Source organism: Felis catus, chromosome B4 (genome assembly GCF_018350175.1).
Source record: "Felis catus isolate Fca126 chromosome B4, F.catus_Fca126_mat1.0, whole genome shotgun sequence".
Lineage (NCBI taxonomy): Eukaryota > Metazoa > Chordata > Mammalia > Carnivora > Felidae > Felis > Felis catus.
Genome location: NC_058374.1, coordinates 34915675 through 34934415, shown reverse-complemented (window position 1 = coordinate 34934415; position 18741 = coordinate 34915675). Strand labels below are relative to the sequence as shown.

The 18741-nt window shown below is 41.0% G+C and overlaps 2 protein-coding genes and 1 non-coding gene across 14 annotated transcripts in view; 1 reads left to right on the top strand and 2 right to left on the bottom strand.

The window, feature by feature from the left end:
* SLC25A18 (solute carrier family 25 member 18) overlaps positions 1-1848 on the top strand; it is a 30055-nt gene extending 28207 nt beyond the window's left edge. For all 12 annotated transcript variants that reach the window (XM_011283695.4, XM_019834235.3, XM_019834232.3 and 9 more), the window contains 2 exons: positions 561-636; positions 1070-1848. In XM_011283695.4, the coding sequence (XP_011281997.1) occupies positions 561-636; positions 1070-1211 (218 nt within the window). In that variant the 3' untranslated portion in view covers positions 1212-1848. The remainder of the gene's footprint in view (positions 1-560; positions 637-1069) is intronic.
* Positions 1849-2809: 961 nt separating this feature from the next.
* Positions 2810-18741, bottom strand: part of ATP6V1E1 (ATPase H+ transporting V1 subunit E1) — a 31740-nt gene continuing 15808 nt past the window's right edge. Inside the window, exons 5-9 of the mRNA XM_003988246.6 lie at positions 11751-11840; positions 11099-11167; positions 8356-8450; positions 4898-4985; positions 2810-3414 (exon numbers count right to left, since the gene is read on the bottom strand). Of these exons, the coding sequence (XP_003988295.1) occupies positions 3352-3414; positions 4898-4985; positions 8356-8450; positions 11099-11167; positions 11751-11840 (405 nt within the window). The 3' untranslated portion in view covers positions 2810-3351. The remainder of the gene's footprint in view (positions 3415-4897; positions 4986-8355; positions 8451-11098; positions 11168-11750; positions 11841-18741) is intronic.
* TRNAR-UCU lies at positions 16725-16797 on the bottom strand. Its single transcript has one exon. It is a non-coding gene; the product is annotated as a tRNA-Arg (tRNA).

The window sequence follows — 18741 nt, the reverse complement described above, 5'->3', positions numbered from 1 at the left end:
AAGGGTTGCTTTACAAATTAGATAGCTGTATAGTTGTCTATAGGATAAATAGGAATCTTCCACTTTCAGGACAGAAATGAAACAGTTCCAACCTGAAACCCCTCTTGGGTCACAACCTGTGGTCACTGGCAGAAACTCACCAAGAGTCTTCCCAGATAAAGTGGCAACAGTGAGACCTTTGCTCTATTTCTTATCACCGACAAATCCCTTCACCTCCTAGGTGCTGATTTCATTAGTTTTTTGTTCCTCGAGGTGGGGGCAGTTAAAATCTAAAAGGCTAAAGGCAGGAGTTAAGCAGTATGGGAAGAACGGGCTTCTCCTATCTTCAGGGCTATACTCGGCTGCTCCAACAGGCAGGTGGACCCTCACACTTTTCCTACAGAAACTATGTCATTTCTAATTCCTCCAGGAAGATCTTCTATTCCAGATCACACAATGGCAGAGCTGGCCTCAGGATTCCGTTTTCTCTACACTGGCTCTGCTAGGAAACCACTTCGTGTGGAGGATAGGATGCCAAAAGCAAGACGTTCATTACTTATTTTAACTTTTGCTTGATTTAGTTTTGAAAACTCGAATCCAAACCCTCAAAAAAGGCCTGGGTGAGGACAGCTACAGTGGGATCACCGACTGCGCCAGGTGAGAGCTCTGTCGCCCCTCACAGGCCCTCACAGGCTGCGTCCGTGTCTACCTACACCCCACCTAGGGCAACAGTTTATCACCGCACTACGCTGAGCTCTGGATTTCTTTGAGATCTGCTCCTTCCCCTCACCTCTCAACAGAAACAGGATGTAGAGGGAGCTTTTTTCTCCTTGCATCCCTGCAGCATCTTTCTCCCAGAAAGACAGATTGAACCACTTTCCCAGGGCTCAGCCCGGCTGCTTAGTAACCAGACTGCACACACATGATGGGTGGGGCAAGGCTCCCACAGGCCCGGGAGGTGCTATTGCTATGAAAAATGACATCTACCTTCCCTGGAGAGATGTGCACATGTTGGAGGAGAGCGGATCACTTCACACCGTCTGCAGTGCGCTCCTGTCAATCAGCTCACAGGGCTCTTCTCTCTCTGCAGGAAAATCTGGATTCAGGAGGGACCATCCGCCCTCATGAAGGGAGCAGGCTGCCGGGCCCTGGTCATAGCCCCTCTCTTTGGGATTGCCCAAGGGGTCTACTTCATTGGTATTGGAGAGCGGATCTTAAAGTGTTTCGAGTAGAGAGCTGGAGCTCAAGTCCCTTTACTTGCTGCCAGCTCTCTAGCATATTCTACTTAGATTAGAGAGGGATGAGCGAGACGCCCCCCATGTCATACTCTGTCCTCTAACCTGTAGTGCTACCTCACTCTCAGAAGACACACTCTTATCCCAATAAGCAAGCTGGGTATGGTCCCGTTCTCCCTTCGTGATATCTGCATCTGTTTTTTGGCGGGGTTATAGCTACCAGGGAGCTTCAGAAGCCCTTAAGCACCTACTTTTCAACAGCAAACATAGTATGTCCTTGGGGTGTATTAACTGCGGGACCCTGACACATAGTAAGATAGAGGGGTTGTTTCTCCATTGTACATTTCTAGTTCACACTCAAACTCCATACACTTGAGTCAGTTTGAAGATTTAGTGTTATTTCTGAGTTAAATAACTTATGGTTAGTTCTAGCACTGATTTGGGGGAAAAGGAGGATCAGAAGTTCAAGGGGACCATGAAAGCCCTCAAAGTCAGCACCTTGTTCAAAACCAAGCAGCTGAGAGATTAGGCCGATGAGCGGCCTGGGCTGTCAGGGCGGCTGTTCTGCACCACACAGACTCTCACAGAACAATGTCCATGGAACATGGTTTTAAATAAAACTGATTAAACTCTCGTCTTGTAATTAGTGGGAGCAGTAGACCTGCTGCAATAGATTGTTTTCCCTCCACCTTTCCCCATCCATCCCAGAACCAAAATGCATGAAAATGAGCTCTGAGGCAGGTCTTTAGCACGTACCCTTCAAATCACCACTCATGAGGTCAGAGGACAGCCATGGGGATACTTTATCTTTCAGTTACACTGGGTTTGAAGTCTTAACCCCATCATTTCCTAACTGCATCACCTTGAGGAATGGGATCCACTGTGACAGTTCCCATGCACCAGTGCCTTCGCCGGAGGGCTGCCACAGAGAAATGCTATCAGCATGCAGGCTCAAGTCTTAGGTAAAAAATGCCTGTTCCGAGAATTGGTATTTACATTAGTCCCCATCTAATCTCACTTATGTTAATGAAAAAACGGCCAGCCTCAGTAGCCTCATTCTCTCTAGAGAAGCCCACACTGGAGTCTGGCTGCAGAGACAGACCCGAGTTAGATTGCAACTCTGCCTACCGGTAAGATCTTGGGCAGTTATTAGTCGTCATCTGAGAAAAAAATAAAGAACGAGGAGAGGAAGAAAAGGCCCTTTGTGAAAGGGTTTAGGCCTAACACACAGTAACCCTTCTCCTCCAATAAGCCCCTAGATGCTTTTCTTTTCTGACTCTGCCAAAGCTAATAAAACTATTTCCTCAATAAAGCTGTCGAACCCTCTGGAGGACAGGTAATATTGAACACCTGTGCGTGTGGTGTGTGTGAAAGATCCTAAGGGGCTACAAGGAACACCTCTGGATAAGGGCCTGGTAAAAGTGAGCAGGAAGTGCCAGAGGACACAGAGGGTTAATGGTTTCAAGTAGTGACAGCTGTCGACCAGCAAATGCTATGGGGATTAGGAAAATGCTGCTTATCTAGATACCTCAGGAAGAACTGGACCCTCTCAAACGACAAACTTGTAGAACCTTGCATAATAAAACACAGTGAAATCCATGTAAACCTTTTGTTTTAATAAATAAAACATATTCATGGCTTAGATTTTAAATCACATTTACAAATGAGGAACACTTCTAGGCCCAAACAGGTTAACAGTGAAGCTACTACTGCTGGAAGGAATGCGTGCCCCCACCCCCCACCATGCATTTTAAGCCTAAAAGCAGAGATTTAATATCAGAGAACACTATACACGTCACCCTCTAGACTGGAGAACTGAAATCAGAGGAAGAGCAAAGACTTGGTGAAGCTCCCATAACCACCATCTGATACCCTCACCTTCATGCTACAGAAGCAAATGAAAGCTGTGCTACTTTTAGAGTAGCTAGAAGGAGGTTTCCTGATTACATTAAGTGGAACTTGCTCTCATTGTTAACAATTAGGCCATAGGCATTAGCTACAGAAGAGTATCCACGGATAAATACAGAATATTAGAACAGTGAAGAGGAAGCCACACAGATATCTTGTTTCTTCAAATATTAGAAACTTCCACATCACAGCCAGAGAGCAGTGGATCAACTCCACCTCTCCCAAAGGCTTAGTCCAGAAACTTCCTGTTGGCATTTGCACCAAATAAGGCTCCCCGAACTTCTGGCATCATCTGTGAAGAAATAAGTTCTTTAATAGGGAAGTGTTGTCAATTGGAAAATATGGAAAGAACTGCACATCTTTAAAAAATTTTTTTTTTCAACGTTTATTTATTTTTGGGACAGAGAGAGACAGAGCCTGAACGGGGGAGGGGAAGAGAGAGAGGGAGACACAGAATCGGAAACAGGCTCCAGGCTCTGAGCCATCAGCCCAGAGCCCGACGTGGGGCTCGAACTCACGGACCGCGAGATCGTGACCTGGCTGAAGTCGGACACTTAACCGACTGCGCCACCCAGGCGCCCCAGAACTGCACATCTTAACTGCAAGTGGAGAGTCACTGACCCTTACGTGGCTGGGAAAGAAATCACAAAGCTACGTGCTTTGTGTAAGGACCAATCTGTCCTTACTTATCCAAAAAACTATTAACAGAATCCTTGGCGAGAAACTTAACCAATCGCAAATTTGTGGTTATGACTGACTACTTAAGGGGATGAAGAAAAAAAACTATAAAGCCATTATCGTTTAAGGCATCCTTTTTTTTTTTTTTTTAAAGTAATCTCTACATCCAATGTGGGGCTCGAACACACACCCCGAGACCAAGAGTCCCACACTACCGATTGAGCCAGGCACATGCCCTTATGGCTTAAGGCTTCTGTTACTCTGTGATGTAGGGAGAAGAGATGATGCCTTAACAATACTCTGGATCAGCTATGTTTCTTTCAACAGTTACTGAGTGCCTACTATGTGCCAAGCAGAACACACATAATGCCAGTTTGTAATGAGGCACTCATTCGTACAGCAACTGAAAAATCTTTAGGATGTAAGTTCAAACTTCTAAGGCTATGCTGTCCGACAGAGGCCACTAGCCACATTTGGTTGTTACTGTGCATTTGAAATATGGTCAGTGCAACCATGGGACTCATTTTTTAATTCTACTTAATTTTAATTTATTCATATGTGGGTAGTGGCTACTCTAATGGGAAACACAGCTTTACGGTGTAAGTTACCAGCAGATGATACTCTAGGTCAAAGTGATTTCACTGTAAGCCAAGTTAGCAGCCACAGCAGCAGACTACCACCGCTGAAAGAGGCCCCACATTTTGAGATAACTGGATTTTCCTGGCTTGTTTCCTAGAGCTCATTTGTGCAAACCTGGAAACATCTGGAGAGCCAGCAGCCCTATGGGAATTCCTTTAAACAATATTTACTTTAGATCCCACCATTATTACTGGAGAAAAGGACTCTGCTCAGCACCTCTACATGTAGTAAAATGTTTACATTAGAATCCTAAATAAACCTTCATTCAACCCTAAATCCACTCTCACGTAAATGGTATCACCTCAGTAAATGCCACTAAGTGCCCACTGCCCATTCAAGAAAATGCCACAAAATGTGGAAAGAGTGACAAACCCCAAATACCAGGGAATGGACATATGTTCTCTGTACCACTTCAAAGTAACAACAGACCAACTAATAAGAAGTATTCCCACACTCACCTGCTGGGCTATGAGATCCAGCCGGCTTTCTAGGGTATTGGAAACTTTTATTTTACGATCTCCATTATAGATCTCAACTCCACCAGCTCTACAAAGAACACAGGAAATAACAATTTTTATAGATTTGAGGAAGACAGACACATGGTACATTTACTTTCTTCCCTTGGAAGAAAGCTGTTTTGGTGTGTGGAGCGTCTAAATACTATAAGGGACCAATAAACATAAGCAAAAAGCTTAAAAGTAATTCAAAAAGCCTCTGAGGATTTAAGGTATGGATGGTGATAATAACTGTCACTTACCAAGTGACTGCTATGTGCCAATCTGATTTTATGCTTAGCACCTAACTTAATTCTAACAACCAGCCCTCCTCAACAAAATGGAAAGGGGGAGGATTTGGTCCCATTTTGCGTATCAGTGGAGTCCTCATCTGAATATTTCTTAAATGCCCAATCCTGCTAATTACCAGCAAGTACTGATAAAGCAATATTCATAACTGCACTGTATATCAGATTAAAGGTACAACAGCAATATTGTGCCAAACTTGCCCTTAGAAAATTCTGCCTCTAGGGGCGCCTGAGTGGCTCAGTCAATTGAGCACCCAAATTCAGCTTAGGGCATCTCACGGTTTGTGGGTTCAAGTCCTGTGTCGGGCTCTGTGCTAACAGCTCAGAGCCTGGAGCCTGCTTCAGATTCTGTGTCTCCCTCTCTCTCTCCCTCTCTCTCTGCCTCTCCCCCACCCACACTCTGTCTCTCAAAAATAAACAAACATTAAAAAAATTTTTTAAATTAAAAAAACAAAGAAAGAAAGAAAGTCCTGCCTCTAGAGGCATCTGAGTGGCTCAGTCCATTAAACATCCAACTCTTGATTTTGGATCAGGTCTCACGTAATCTCATGGTTGTGAGACTGAGCTCCGAGTTGGGCTCTGTGCTGAGTGTGGAGTCTGCCTAAGATTTTCTCTCTCTCTCTCTCTCTCTCTCTCTCTCTCTCTCTCTCTCTCTCTCCCCCCCTCCCTCCCTCCACCCTTTCCCCACCTACGCAAGTGCACTCTTTCTCAAAGAAAAAAAAAAAGGTCTGCCTCTAGACACAACTCATTTCTTCTTCTTGCTTTGTGTTTATTTTTGTTTAGTAATCTTTTTAAGTTTATTTATTTACTGAGAGAGAGAATGAGGGAGTATGAGCAGGGGAGGGGCAGAGAGAGAGAATCTCAAGCAGCCTCCACACTGGGTATAAGGGGCTCCATCTCATGACTGTGAGATCATGATCTGAGCCAAAATCAAGAGTCTGACGCTTAACTGACTGAGCCACCCAGGTGCCCCAATTTTTGTTTACTCTTGTTTAGTAATCTCTCCAACATGGGGCTCGAACCCACAAACCCAAGGATCAAGAGTCACATGCTCCTTTGACTAAGCCAGCCAGGTGCCCCAAGCCACACCTCACTTCTGTCATTTCTAAAGTTTCTAGCACTTAGAGGCTTAAGGCATATAATAGGCCAACTCTTAAAAGGAGCTCCCCGGGAATGACATTCGTTTACTACATTAGAGTTTTATGAAATAATTTTATTAAATGAGCAAGCTATATGACAAAGCCTGGGAAAAGGTTTTGCAAATTTTCTTTGAAAAATTTTAATGGACTATTGCGTTAATATTATTTTCTTACTCTGTCCTCCCTCCCCCTGGCATTTCTTTGTTTAATCTACCTTTGGTTTCTCTAAACAGACTATATCCTTCATAAGGACATGGTTGGTTCTTTGCGGAAATCCTGACCCCAATGTCTGTGAGAGAATACTTTGTCCTCACAGAGGGAGTAAGGAGGAAGACCACCACTGTCTGAGAATATCGACTGTGTGCCAGGCACTCATAGAATGGAAAGCCGAGGGCTGCCCACAACTTCTGTCTTCACAGCAACCCCACCAGTGTCTTGGTATCCTCACCATTTTACAAACAGGAAAACAGGTTTAAAGAGATTCAATAGAATAAACTGATTGAATAAAACAACAATATTTAAAATTCTACTTCAAATTAGCACTAGAGTAAGTCTGCAGTTCCTTATCTACATTTCTGAAATTCAAAAAGCTGTCAGAACATAAGTCTAGTTTGTGTGTCTCCACAAGCTGAACTGATCTCTAGTACTTGGCAGCTAATGACTTAGTGCATCTTTATGTATTTATCCCTTGTAGTGTGAATATTCCTAGTTTCCCATTCAGAAATATTAATGTATTTGATCACAGGTGTGATGCCTCAGACCCTGTTGGAGATATTATGTAATGTGTAGCATATGCACTTTATTGCTTTTCTAAACGCATATTCAAAACATCTGGCCCCCAAAGGTTTCAGGACTGAAACCCATTATTTACCAGACTCTGAACCAAGTGTCTTATGTCCTGTCTGCTTAATCTCCATAACAATGATCATCTGCCAGTTGAATAACTATGTATATTGCATGTACCAGGCATTGCATTAAGTGCTGTATGGACATTATCTCATTTAAGCTTCCAAGAATTCTGTGAGGCAAGAATTCATTCCAATTTAGAGGTGAGGAAATAAGTCTCCGTGAAATTAAGTAACTAGTCCAAGAGTACCTGGCTAGTATGTGGCAGAGTGGAGAATCAAGCCTAAATCTGACAATACTGAAGCTTTTGTCACCAGCTTATACACCTCGGTATATAAAGCATTTTCACATGTACTATCTCATCTCTTTCCTCAGTTCATGAAACAAAAAAGCTAAAAGCATTGGCCCTATCTTATAAATGATGGCAATCAGTATCCAGGTCCCATAGCTAACAAAAGGCTGACTCGGGACTCAAACCTACATCTGGTGCTCTTTCGACTAGGTTCACATGTCTCAAGGACTTTCTGCAATGTTAGTCAATGTGTGCCTACGCAGCATCAGACACACAGACGCAATCAAGGAAATGACCTTGGCTGACCTTGTCAGGAGTTCCTGTTGCCTATCCCAATTGCACCAAGCTTATTAGGGATGCTGAAGAAATGTCCTGTCATTTCCTCACAGCAGAAGTACCACTGGTATTTACAATTCTATATCTAAGGAACCTAACTATTAGAAAGTTCTATTAGTCTATACAGTAGTCACTATTATATGGGATTACTTTCCTTATTTCCAAGAAACTTAGAGGTAACAATTCTCTTCCTTAGCATCTGATACAGAGATGTGGACCCAGCTTTGAGTTCTGGGTAAAGAATTAGTGCTACCTCTTTGCAGAATAAACTAAGTGCCCATAGGAAGCAGGATGTTTAGAGTATGTCCAGCTGTTTAACAAGAGGGAACAACACAGTAGTGACAGGAAAAAAAAAAAACAGCAATAATTACAAGTGGAACACCACCACACCTCCATTCTTGTAGTAAAGAGTGCCTTGGAGAAAACTTTAAAAAAGACTCAGCACAGAAGCCATTCTCATAGTGAAAGAAGCTTAGATGTTAAAAGCAGAATACTCCTTACATTTCCTCAGGCAGATAGGCCTCCTGATCAATTTGGACATCAACATCTTTTTTGGTGGCAATTTTGTACATAGGAATCGCTTTTTGCACTGCAGCCTGAAAAACAGAAAACAAGAGGTTTTAGTAGAGACTCAGCAACAGGTATCAAAAAAAATCAGCCAACTATACAAGAAAGGGTATTCCTATTTATCCAGTAAAAGAACAGATGCACTGCTGGTGAGAACATAAATGATGCAGCTGCTGTGGAAAATGGTACGGCAGTTCCTCAAAAAAAAATTAAACTCTGAATTACCATATGATCCAGCAATTCTATCTCTGAGTATATACCCAAAAGTGAAAGGAGACACTTGAACAGGTATTAATACAACCACGTTCACAGCAGCATTATTCAATTGCCAAAAGGTAGGTAGAAACAACCCAAGTGTTTAACAGATGCATGGATAAACAAAAGATATATGCATGTAATTCAGCCTTAAAAAGGAAGGAAATTTGGGTGCCCTGGTGGCTCAGTTGGTTGAATGTCCAACTCTTGATTTCAGCTCAGATCATGATCTCATAGTTCCTGAGTTCCAGCCCTGAGTTGGGTTCTGCGCTGACAGCGTGGAGCCTGCATGGGATTCTTTGTCTCCCCTTCTCTCTGCCACTCTCCTGCTCATGCTCTCCCTCCCCTCCTCTCTCAAAGCAAATAAACATTAAAAAAAAGGGAGGTGGGGGGGGGAGGTAATTCTGACACATGCTACCACATGACGAACCTCGAAAACCTCACAAAAGGACAAATACTGTATGATTCTACCAGTAAGAGGTACACAGTGTAGTCAAATTCAAAGAGACAGAAAGTAGAATGGTGGCTACCAGGGATTGCAGATAGGGGAATGGGGAGTCAGTGCTTAATGGGGACAGAATTTCAGTTTGGGAAAATGAAAATGTTCCGGAGAGGGATGGGGTGATGGGGTGATGACTGCACAACAGTGTACACGTACTTAAGGCCACTGTACAGCTAGAATGCTAATTTTATACCAAGTACATTTTATAATTTTAAAAACAAATGAGCACATCAGGAGGAAAAAAATGCTATACTGCAATTAGGGTGATAAAATGTAATTAGTGGAAAGTCCTATCTAAATAACATTCTGTGGGAGTAGACATGTAAATAACATTTTCTAAAAGGAACTTTAGTTGGAAGCTCAGACCTGCCTCCATAGAATGCTTATCACCCTGGCAAACTCTCCAGTATGTCTAGCTTTCTGTTTTACAAGTTCATACATGAGGCTGTCAGCACAAACATGAGTTCAGGTTACTGGGATGATTTATAAACTAGAATCACAATTTATTTTTTTTATTTTAGAGAAAGAGCATGTGAGTGTGCGAGCAGGGGGGTAGGGAAGCACGCAGAGAGAGAGAGAGAGAGAGAGAGAGAGAGAGAGAGAGAGAGAGAGAGAGAGAGAGAGAGAGACTATATTAACCACACGCTGAGCGTGGACCTGACTCAGAGCTCAATCCCACAAGCCTGGGATCTTGACCTGAGCCAAAATCAAGAGTCAGACGCTTACTGACTGAGCCACCCAGGTGCCCCTAGAATCACACTTAATTAATTTATAGTGGAGAGTGAGAGGAATGAACACCTGTGTTCTCCAGCTGGCACTTTTTCTTTCCTAGAAGACAAGTTGCTTGAGAAACAAATTATAGTAAGAATGCAAATATATTATGTACTATTAAGTGTACTCATTTACAATAAGAAATATAATTGCTAAGGAAATGTTAGCTAGGGGAGGCTGGGTGGCTCAGTCGGTTAAGCTTTGGACTCTGGCTCAGGTCATGATCTTGTGGTTTGTGATTTGAAGCCCCACATCTGGTGAACTCAAGCCCTGTTTTGGGTGAGCCCCACTTCTCTCTCTCCCTCTCTCTCAAAAACAAAACAAAACAAAAAAACAAACAAAATAAATATAATTGCTAAGGGATCAAGCACTCAATCCTTTCCTGAAAGCAAACTGCATGGAAATGTTTTATTTTTTTAAAGTTTTATTTAAGTAACCTCTACACCCAACATGGGGTTCGAACTCATAATCCCAAGATCAAGAGTCACATGCTCTTCTGACTGAGCCATCACTCCACATGAAAGAATTTTAATCTGAAGAGCAACACAATGACACAGAATCAGAGCTAGGAGAGCTCATTCTGATTCAAGGTCCTTTGGTCTAGAGCATCCTTCTAATGCTACAGCCTGTATGTACCTGCCATGGTGCCAGCAGTCACCCCTCACACTGGGGCATATTCTCCATTGGACAGGACATGGAGGAACAACTTAGTATTTGCCTCTGGGCCTGCAGCTATATTTTCACTGCTGACCAACCTTTTTTTCTGGTACCCACATTATTACTTCAAGTATAGGAATACACTGGGTTACAGCCAAACTTTGCTAGTCTGGGAGTAGTGTGCCTCTTTTAGATGGTACTGTCTGCCCATCTTTGTTCCAATCCAGTATGGACTGTTTTTATTGCTGAACTTTCAGAACATTATGGTACTACAATGTTCCCAGAAAGGGAAGAGGGTACTAACTCAGATGGGGCAATTTGACCTCTTTATGAAAAGAAATCAAGAGGCTTAGGTACACTTAATGTCCATAATGTGTTAAGATACCCCTAATTTCCATGGTTGAGCTATCATCTATTTAAAGCATGCAATATAATCTCTAACATTTCAATGTATTAAAAAAAAAAAATAGATGTCTTCTTTAAGCTCTTTACCTTTACCAGAGGGAAATCCTGTTTCCTGCAACGAACAATCATTCGCGGCTCCAACAATTGGTACAAACCCTTTAAAACACAATCAGATTCAATTAGTAGGAAATGCAATTCATAAAACCCAATACCAAACAAAATATTTTTATAATTCTTTCATGTAATTTGGAAAAAGACAGAACACACAGTATGAGAACATGATAAAAAGCTTTTGATATCACAAACGAGATAAATACACCCAACACTCCAGTGGTAGAAACAAAATTTATATGGGAATCTTCTCTTACATCAACTAGGCAGAGGCCAAATGTTATTGTAATTAACGTAAGTAAAATAAGAATTCACAAACAAGCAGCAAACATTTAAGATGCATACTGTCTCTGGTCTGAACCTCATAATTTAAAGCAAGTATTTTAGTGGTGCAATCAAATTAAGGAAGTTTAAGGCCGGAGGTTGCAAGCATATTTGACCCTTGTGTTCTAAAGGACTAGTAAGACTATATAAAAGAGTGGTAAAGTCTGGAAGTCTTAACCACCAGACTTTACTGTCCTCCCATGCATTTGTCTATTAGACAAGGAAAAGAGCGAAAGGAAGAAAGCTGAGATGACAAAACAGACCTGGTCTCTTAACACATCTTATTGATAACCTATAAAGTTACCTGGAGCACCAGACCATCCAGCAGCACCTGGTACCTGGTTGTATCTTTTACCACTTTGCTGAGTCTTTGTTTTGCTTCATTTAGTAGGTCCTACAAAGAGCAGAGAAGAATAAGTTTCTGGGTCATCAGCTCAGAACCCACCGTGAGGATGGTTCCTGGCTCACACCCAATTGCTTCACATTATATTACTGTTTTCATTCAAAACACATTCCAAGACAGATGATAAACCAGATGTCATACCAAGTCCTATACGTCAATACAAGGAAGCATGAAGAATCATCCATAACTCCTGGGGAGTTCACACTCAAGCAGAATAGCCCAGATTATCAATCAATTCAGAAATCTACAAAACTAACATAGAAAGAGCTACATGGTAAAGATTTTAAAAGCAAGCTATTAGGACAATTGTGCAATAGGATTATATTTTTTATTAGGAAAAACACAAATAATATCTGGATAGATAGCAAAGCGTCAACAATGTTTACCTCTGGGAGGCTAGGTTATCAATGATTTCAATTTTCTTTTTTAAGTGTTTATTTAAATTCCAGTTAGTTAACATACAGTATAAGTTTCAGGTGTACAATATAGTGATTCAACATGTCCGTATAACACCTGGTGCTCATCAGCAGTGCCCTCCTTAATTCCTATCACCTACTTAACCCATCCCCTCACCCACCAATGATTTCAGTGTTCTTTATGCTAGTTTGTATTTTCTAAGTTTTTATTTATTTATTTTTGAGAGACAGAGAGATAGAGCAGAGGAGGGGCAGAGAGAGAGGGACAGAGAGAGAATCCTAAGCAGGCTCCACACTGTCAATACAGAGCCCATTGAGGGGCTTGAATTCACAAACCATGAGATCATGACCTGAGCTGAAACCAAGAGTCGGATGCTTAACTAACTGAGCCACCCAGGTGCCCCTGTATTTTCTATAATAAACATTGACTTCTATAATAAAAGTAACTAAAATAAAAATTAAAAGGGATTATTAGGAAACATAACAAAGAGAACACATTGGAAATCATTAAGTAACAAGCATTTATTGGCTTACTGGCAAAAAACGGAGTCTCGTCTTTTAAAAGGCAGAGATAATGCCTCTTAAATTCTCCGACACAGTCTATTCTAGTTAGTATAATCCTTGGAAAGTTATGTTTTTTGGTGTTTTAAGGAGGAAGGAGAGACACATGCTCACCTAGAGACCAGAGTTTGGGGAGAGAGGGTGGAGGGGAGGAAGTGGCCCTCTATGTTGAAAAGCCCTTTGTTCTGAGAGTCACCCTTCATCCCCACCCCTCTGAGAACCACTGCCATGCAGGACACCTGCAGTGAGCTCTTGCTCCACAATGGGCACCTAGGTGAGGGCATTCAGTCTGACATTCAAATCACACATCTAATTTCAAGCAAACGTTTCTTTCATCGTTTGACATTCACTAAGTGCAAATACACCAAGATTTATTAAAAAAAAAAAATCAGAAGTATTCACTTTAGTGCCAATTAAAAAAAAGCTTTTAATAGAAAGTAAAATAAATTCAAAGACTTCAATAGCACCACTTCAATCGTATCATGGTATGAGCCTGGGTGGCTCAGTTGGTTAGGTGTCTTCTCAGAAGACTGGCTCGGCTCATGAGCTCACGGTTCATGGGCTCGAGCCTCCCGCGTCGGGCTCTGTGCTGACAGCTCAGAGCCTGGAGCCTGCTTCAGATCCTGTGTCTCCCTCTCTTTCTGTTCCTTCCCTGCTGGTGCTCTGTCTCTCAAAAATGAATAAATGTTTAAAAAAAATTTTTTTTAAGATGAAGAAGAATGGTGGCCCTTCACCTGTACAGACTAACTTTGCAAGCAATTTTCTGTCAATTTTGACATTAGACAACTAATCAAAGTTCAAACACATACATGCTTTCATATGAAGACTGTTTCTAACATACTAACAAATGAAAAACTAAACAATACGAGCATACACTACTGTGGAAGATTTTTTTTCATTTTGGTCAATATACAGTACAAAATTGGTTTCTGTAGATTTTTTTGTTTTTTTAATGTTTATTTTTGAGAGAGACAGAGCGTGAGCAGAGGAGGGGCATAGCAAGGAGACACAGAATCTGAAGCAGGCTCCAGGTTCTGAGCTGTCAGCACAGAGCCTGACGTGGGGCTCGAACTCACGAGCCATGAGATCATGACCTGAACCAAAGTCGAACGCTCAAGCCATTCAGGTGCCTCGCTGTAGAAGATTTCTAATCTGTGGCTGGACACCCCCAAAAATTTCATGAAGGTGTTCTGAGAATCCATGTCATTAGAGTTTATAATGCGAACTACTTAAAATTTCTCTTTTTCAAAAGCAAATAAAATAGTTGAAAAAAATTCTAATTCACATATTATTATACACCTTAAGGTTATCTTCACTGAATTCAACATCTGTACAAAAAACCTTATACTGATTGCAATGTCTCTAGAACATCCAGAACTAAGGGAAAACAAAAATACAGTGGTAGTATATCCAAGTTGACTTTCTGTTTATCTGAAAACAAAGACTAACCACACGTACAGTGAGTTATTTGCAAAGAAATGCTTGTTATAAAGCTGCCCAAATGCTCTTATGTTGTTATTAGAGCGCTTTCCTCCCCAAATTATGAAAATAAATGGGTTGATCCAAAATGCAAGGATTCCAAACATCAAGTGATGACTGCAGTTTGTCTCCTTTAGAAACTTTTAACATGAATATAGTTTACCTATTCTTGTATTTCAGTCTATGTTACAATATATACTCTGTCCCCAAACCAAACATGACCAAATGCCATTCACTGGTCAATGATTCATACTTTTCACCTATAACTGTGTATGTGTATGTGTGTATATATACACATATATACATATGTATATATGTATGTGTGTATGTATGTGTATATATGTATGTGTATATGTGTATATACACATACATACATATATACACACACATACATATGTGTATATGCATGTATATATACACATATATACATGTGTATATACACATACATTCATATGTGTATGTGTATATATATACACACATATATATATATATACACATACACATATTTTAATGTTTATTTATTTATTTATTTTTAACATTTATTTTATTTTTGAGACAGAGAGAGACAGAGCATGAACGGGGGAGGGTCAAAGAGAGAGGGAGACACAGAATCTGAAACAGGCTCCAGGCTCTGAGCGGTCAGCACAGAGCCCGACGTGAGGCTTGAACTCGCATACCGCGAGATCGTGACCTGAGCCGAAGTCGGACGCTTAACCGACTGAGCCACCCAGGCACCCTGTTAATGTTTATTTTTGAGAGAGACAGAGTGTGAGCAGGAAAGGAGCAGAGAGAGAGGAAGATACAGAATCTGAAGCAGGCTCCAGGCTCTGAGCTGTCAGCACAGAGCCCAACACAGGGCTTGAACTCGTGAATTGCGAGATCATGACCTGAGCCAAAGTTGGATGCTTAACCGACTGAACCACCCAGGTGCCCGACTTATATTTTTAAAAATTATTAATTTTGAGAGAGAGAGAAAGAGAGAGAGAACGCAAGTGGGGAAGGGCAGAGAGAAAGAATCCCAAGCAGGCTCTACACTGTTAGCCTGGTGCCCAATACAGGGCTTGAACTCATAAACCATGAGATCATGACCTGAGCCGAAGTCAGACAGTTAATTGACTGAGCCACCCAGGCACCCCCACTTTTAATTAATTACCATATATATATTTTTTAAGTTTATTTGAGAGAGAGAGAGAGAGAGAGAGAGAGAGAGAGAGAGAGAGAGAGAGAGAGAACGTGCTCGCACACATGGGGGAGGAGTAGAGAGAGGGAGAGAAAGAATCCCAAGCAGTCTTCTGTCAGCACAGAGCCGGAGGCGGGGCTCTACCCCCTGAAATATGAGATCATGACCTGAGCTAAAACCAAGAATCAGATGCTCAACCACCTGAACCACCCAGGAACCCCAGCATAATTATATTTTAACTAGATTATACCACTTGTTAAATGGAAGATAGGAGTATTATAATTGTTTTAAACTTTAAAATGCAGTTTTAATATACTAATTAAGTTTTTTTCCCTAAAAGAAAAAAAATCACTCTTTTATTACATTCTGCACAAAACTGAAAAAGTAGTTAAAATTCCCAGAGGAGTTTGCAAGATTCTAGTTCATTAATAAATCAGAAAAGGATAGAAAGTTCTTTTACTGTTTCCCTGCTTATGACCCAAAGTAGGAGTCCTTTCCCAACAAGGCCCTATTGAGAGATGGGCCCAAGTAACAGCAAAATAGTATAGTTTGAAGCCTGAAACAAGTTAACAGGCATGTTTTGCTAAATTTACCTAAGCAAAACCAAGTACTTTTTTTTGTTACCGAAGTACAGTTGACATACAATGTTATATTCCTTTCAGGTGTGCTACCTAGTAACTGGACAATTCTACCCACTACTCAGTGTTCACCACCTTTAGTCACCATCTGTTACCATATGACATTACATTATTGACTATATTTCCTACGCTGTACTTTTCATCTCCATGACTTGACTTATATCTGTACCTCTTAATCCCCTTCACCTCACCCAACACCTTCCCTTCTAGCAACCACCAGCTTGTTCTCTGTATCTGTTTGTTCACTTGTTTGTTTTTCAAATTCCACATATAAGCAGAATCATATGGTGCCTGTCTTTCTCAGACTCATTTCACTTGGCACAATAGTCTTTTATCCATCTACGTTGTCACAAATAGTTAAGATTTCTCTTTATGGTTAATATTCCATTGTGTATATACACCCCGTTCTTTATTCATCTATCAATGGACATTTGGGACATTTGTCTTGGCTATTGTAAATAATGCTATAGTAGGGCTGCATATATCTTTTTGATTAGTGTTTCCATTTTCTTTGGGTAAATACCCTGTAGGAGAAGTACTGGATCATATGGTATTTCTCCTTTTAAAGAGATATTTTTATTATTTTTTAAGGTCATCTCTACACCCGATATGGGGCTTGAACTCATGACACTGAGATCAGAAGTCACATGCTCTACCAACTGAGCCAGCCAGGCATCCCTGGATCATATGGTATTTCTATTTTTAATTTTTTGAGGAACCTCCATACTGTTTTCTAGAATGGCTGCACCAGTTTACACTCCTTCCAACAGTGCATGAAGGTTCCCTTTTCTCCACACCCTTGCCACCACTTATTTCTTATCTTTTTGACAGTAGCCATTCTGAAAGGTATGAGCTGATACTGTGGTTTTGATTTACATTTCCCTGATGATTACTGATATCGAACACCATTTTAAAAATGTCTATTTAGGTCCTCCACCCACTTTTTAACCAGATTATTTCAGGGAGGTGGTGTGGTGTTTAGGTGTAGAAGTTGTTTATATATTTTTATATTTACCCTTTATTGAATGTATTACTTGCAAATATCTTCTCCCATTCAGTAAGCTCCCATTTTGGCTGTTTTGTTGTTGTTGTTTTTTAAGTTTATTTTTTAAAATTCATTTTGAGAGGGAGAGAGTACATGGGAGGAGCAGAGAAAGGGGGAGAGAGAGAATCCCAAGCAGGTTTTGCACTATCAGTGCAGAGCCCAGTGTGGGGCTTGAACTCACAAACCATGAGCTCATGACCCGGGCTGAAGTCAAGAGTCAGACGCTTAACTGACTGAGCCACCCAGGTGCCCCCCTATTTTGTTTTAATGATGAAAACCAAATACACTTAAATTAACAACAAGGGTACCCAGCTGACTCAATCAGTGGAACATGCAACTCTTGATCTAAGGTTGTGAGTTTGAACCCCACATTGGGTATACAGATTAAAAATAAAATCTTAAAAAAAAAAAGTTGGGGCGCCTGGGTGGCGCAGTCGGTTAAGCGTCCGACTTCAGCCAGGTCACGATCTCGCGGTCCGTGAGTTCGAGCCCCGCGTCGGGCTCTGGGCTGATGGCTCAGAGCCTGGAGCCTGTTTCCGATTCTGTGTCTCCCTCTCTCTCTGCCCCTCCCCCGTTCATGCTCTGTCTCTCTCTGTCCCAAAAAAATAAATAAACGTTGGAAAAAAAAAAAAAGTTAACAACAAAATGTCAAAAAGGACAATCCTTTTCCTTCTTCTAAGTATGTAATTATTAGACGATAGTCACTTTCTTTTTCACATTTTCCCCATGGTGGTATTATCTCAGTGGTTGTATCAGGTTGGCTTTATTTCCATTTGTTACAGAACATCAGCTAGCTTTTGCTTTAAAGCATTTATCTGACAGAGGTATTTCTATGGATAACCACTAATAAAGGAATCTACTAAAGAAACTGTAAGACTATTACCCTTTTAATACACTGAGTGTGATTAGCTTTTAAGATTTTTCTAGTCCCTCCATAAGAGACTCTTAGTTTAGTGAACAAACTGAGGGCTGATGGAGGGAAGTGGGCAGGAGGATGGGTTAAGTGGGTGATGGGTATTAAGGAGGGCACTTGTGATGAGCACTGGATGTTATACGTGATGAATCACTAAATTCTCCTGAAACCAAAAATCAAATAAAAACAAAAACAAAAAACAAAGCCAAATAAAATAACCAACAAAAATGACTTTTCTAGTCCCTGAGGGCTCAAGAGAAAGTAAACCCTCAAAATCTCCCCCACAGCAACAGTCAATCTCAAATATATTCTACACAAAGCAGACTAAACCCTCAGAGCAAGAAATATTTAAACAGTAATCCATCTCCTCACAAAGACCTGGAGTCTGAAGACAGGGTTATAATTTTGAGTTAGTCCAGACACTGAAAGACATGATGACAGCAGTAATATAAAAAACATTCTTTAAGTTCAAAGGAGGAAGAGCATAGATTTAAAAAGAAAAAAAAAAAAAAAGAAAGAAAGAAAGAAAGAAAAAGGTGGATCAATTTGTCAGGGGTTGGTGGGGGGGGTTAAAGAAACTGGGTGGAAAATGATACCCTGACAAAACAATTAAAATTTCTTCCTTTTTTTTTTTTAGAATTAAAATTTCTACGTGAACAT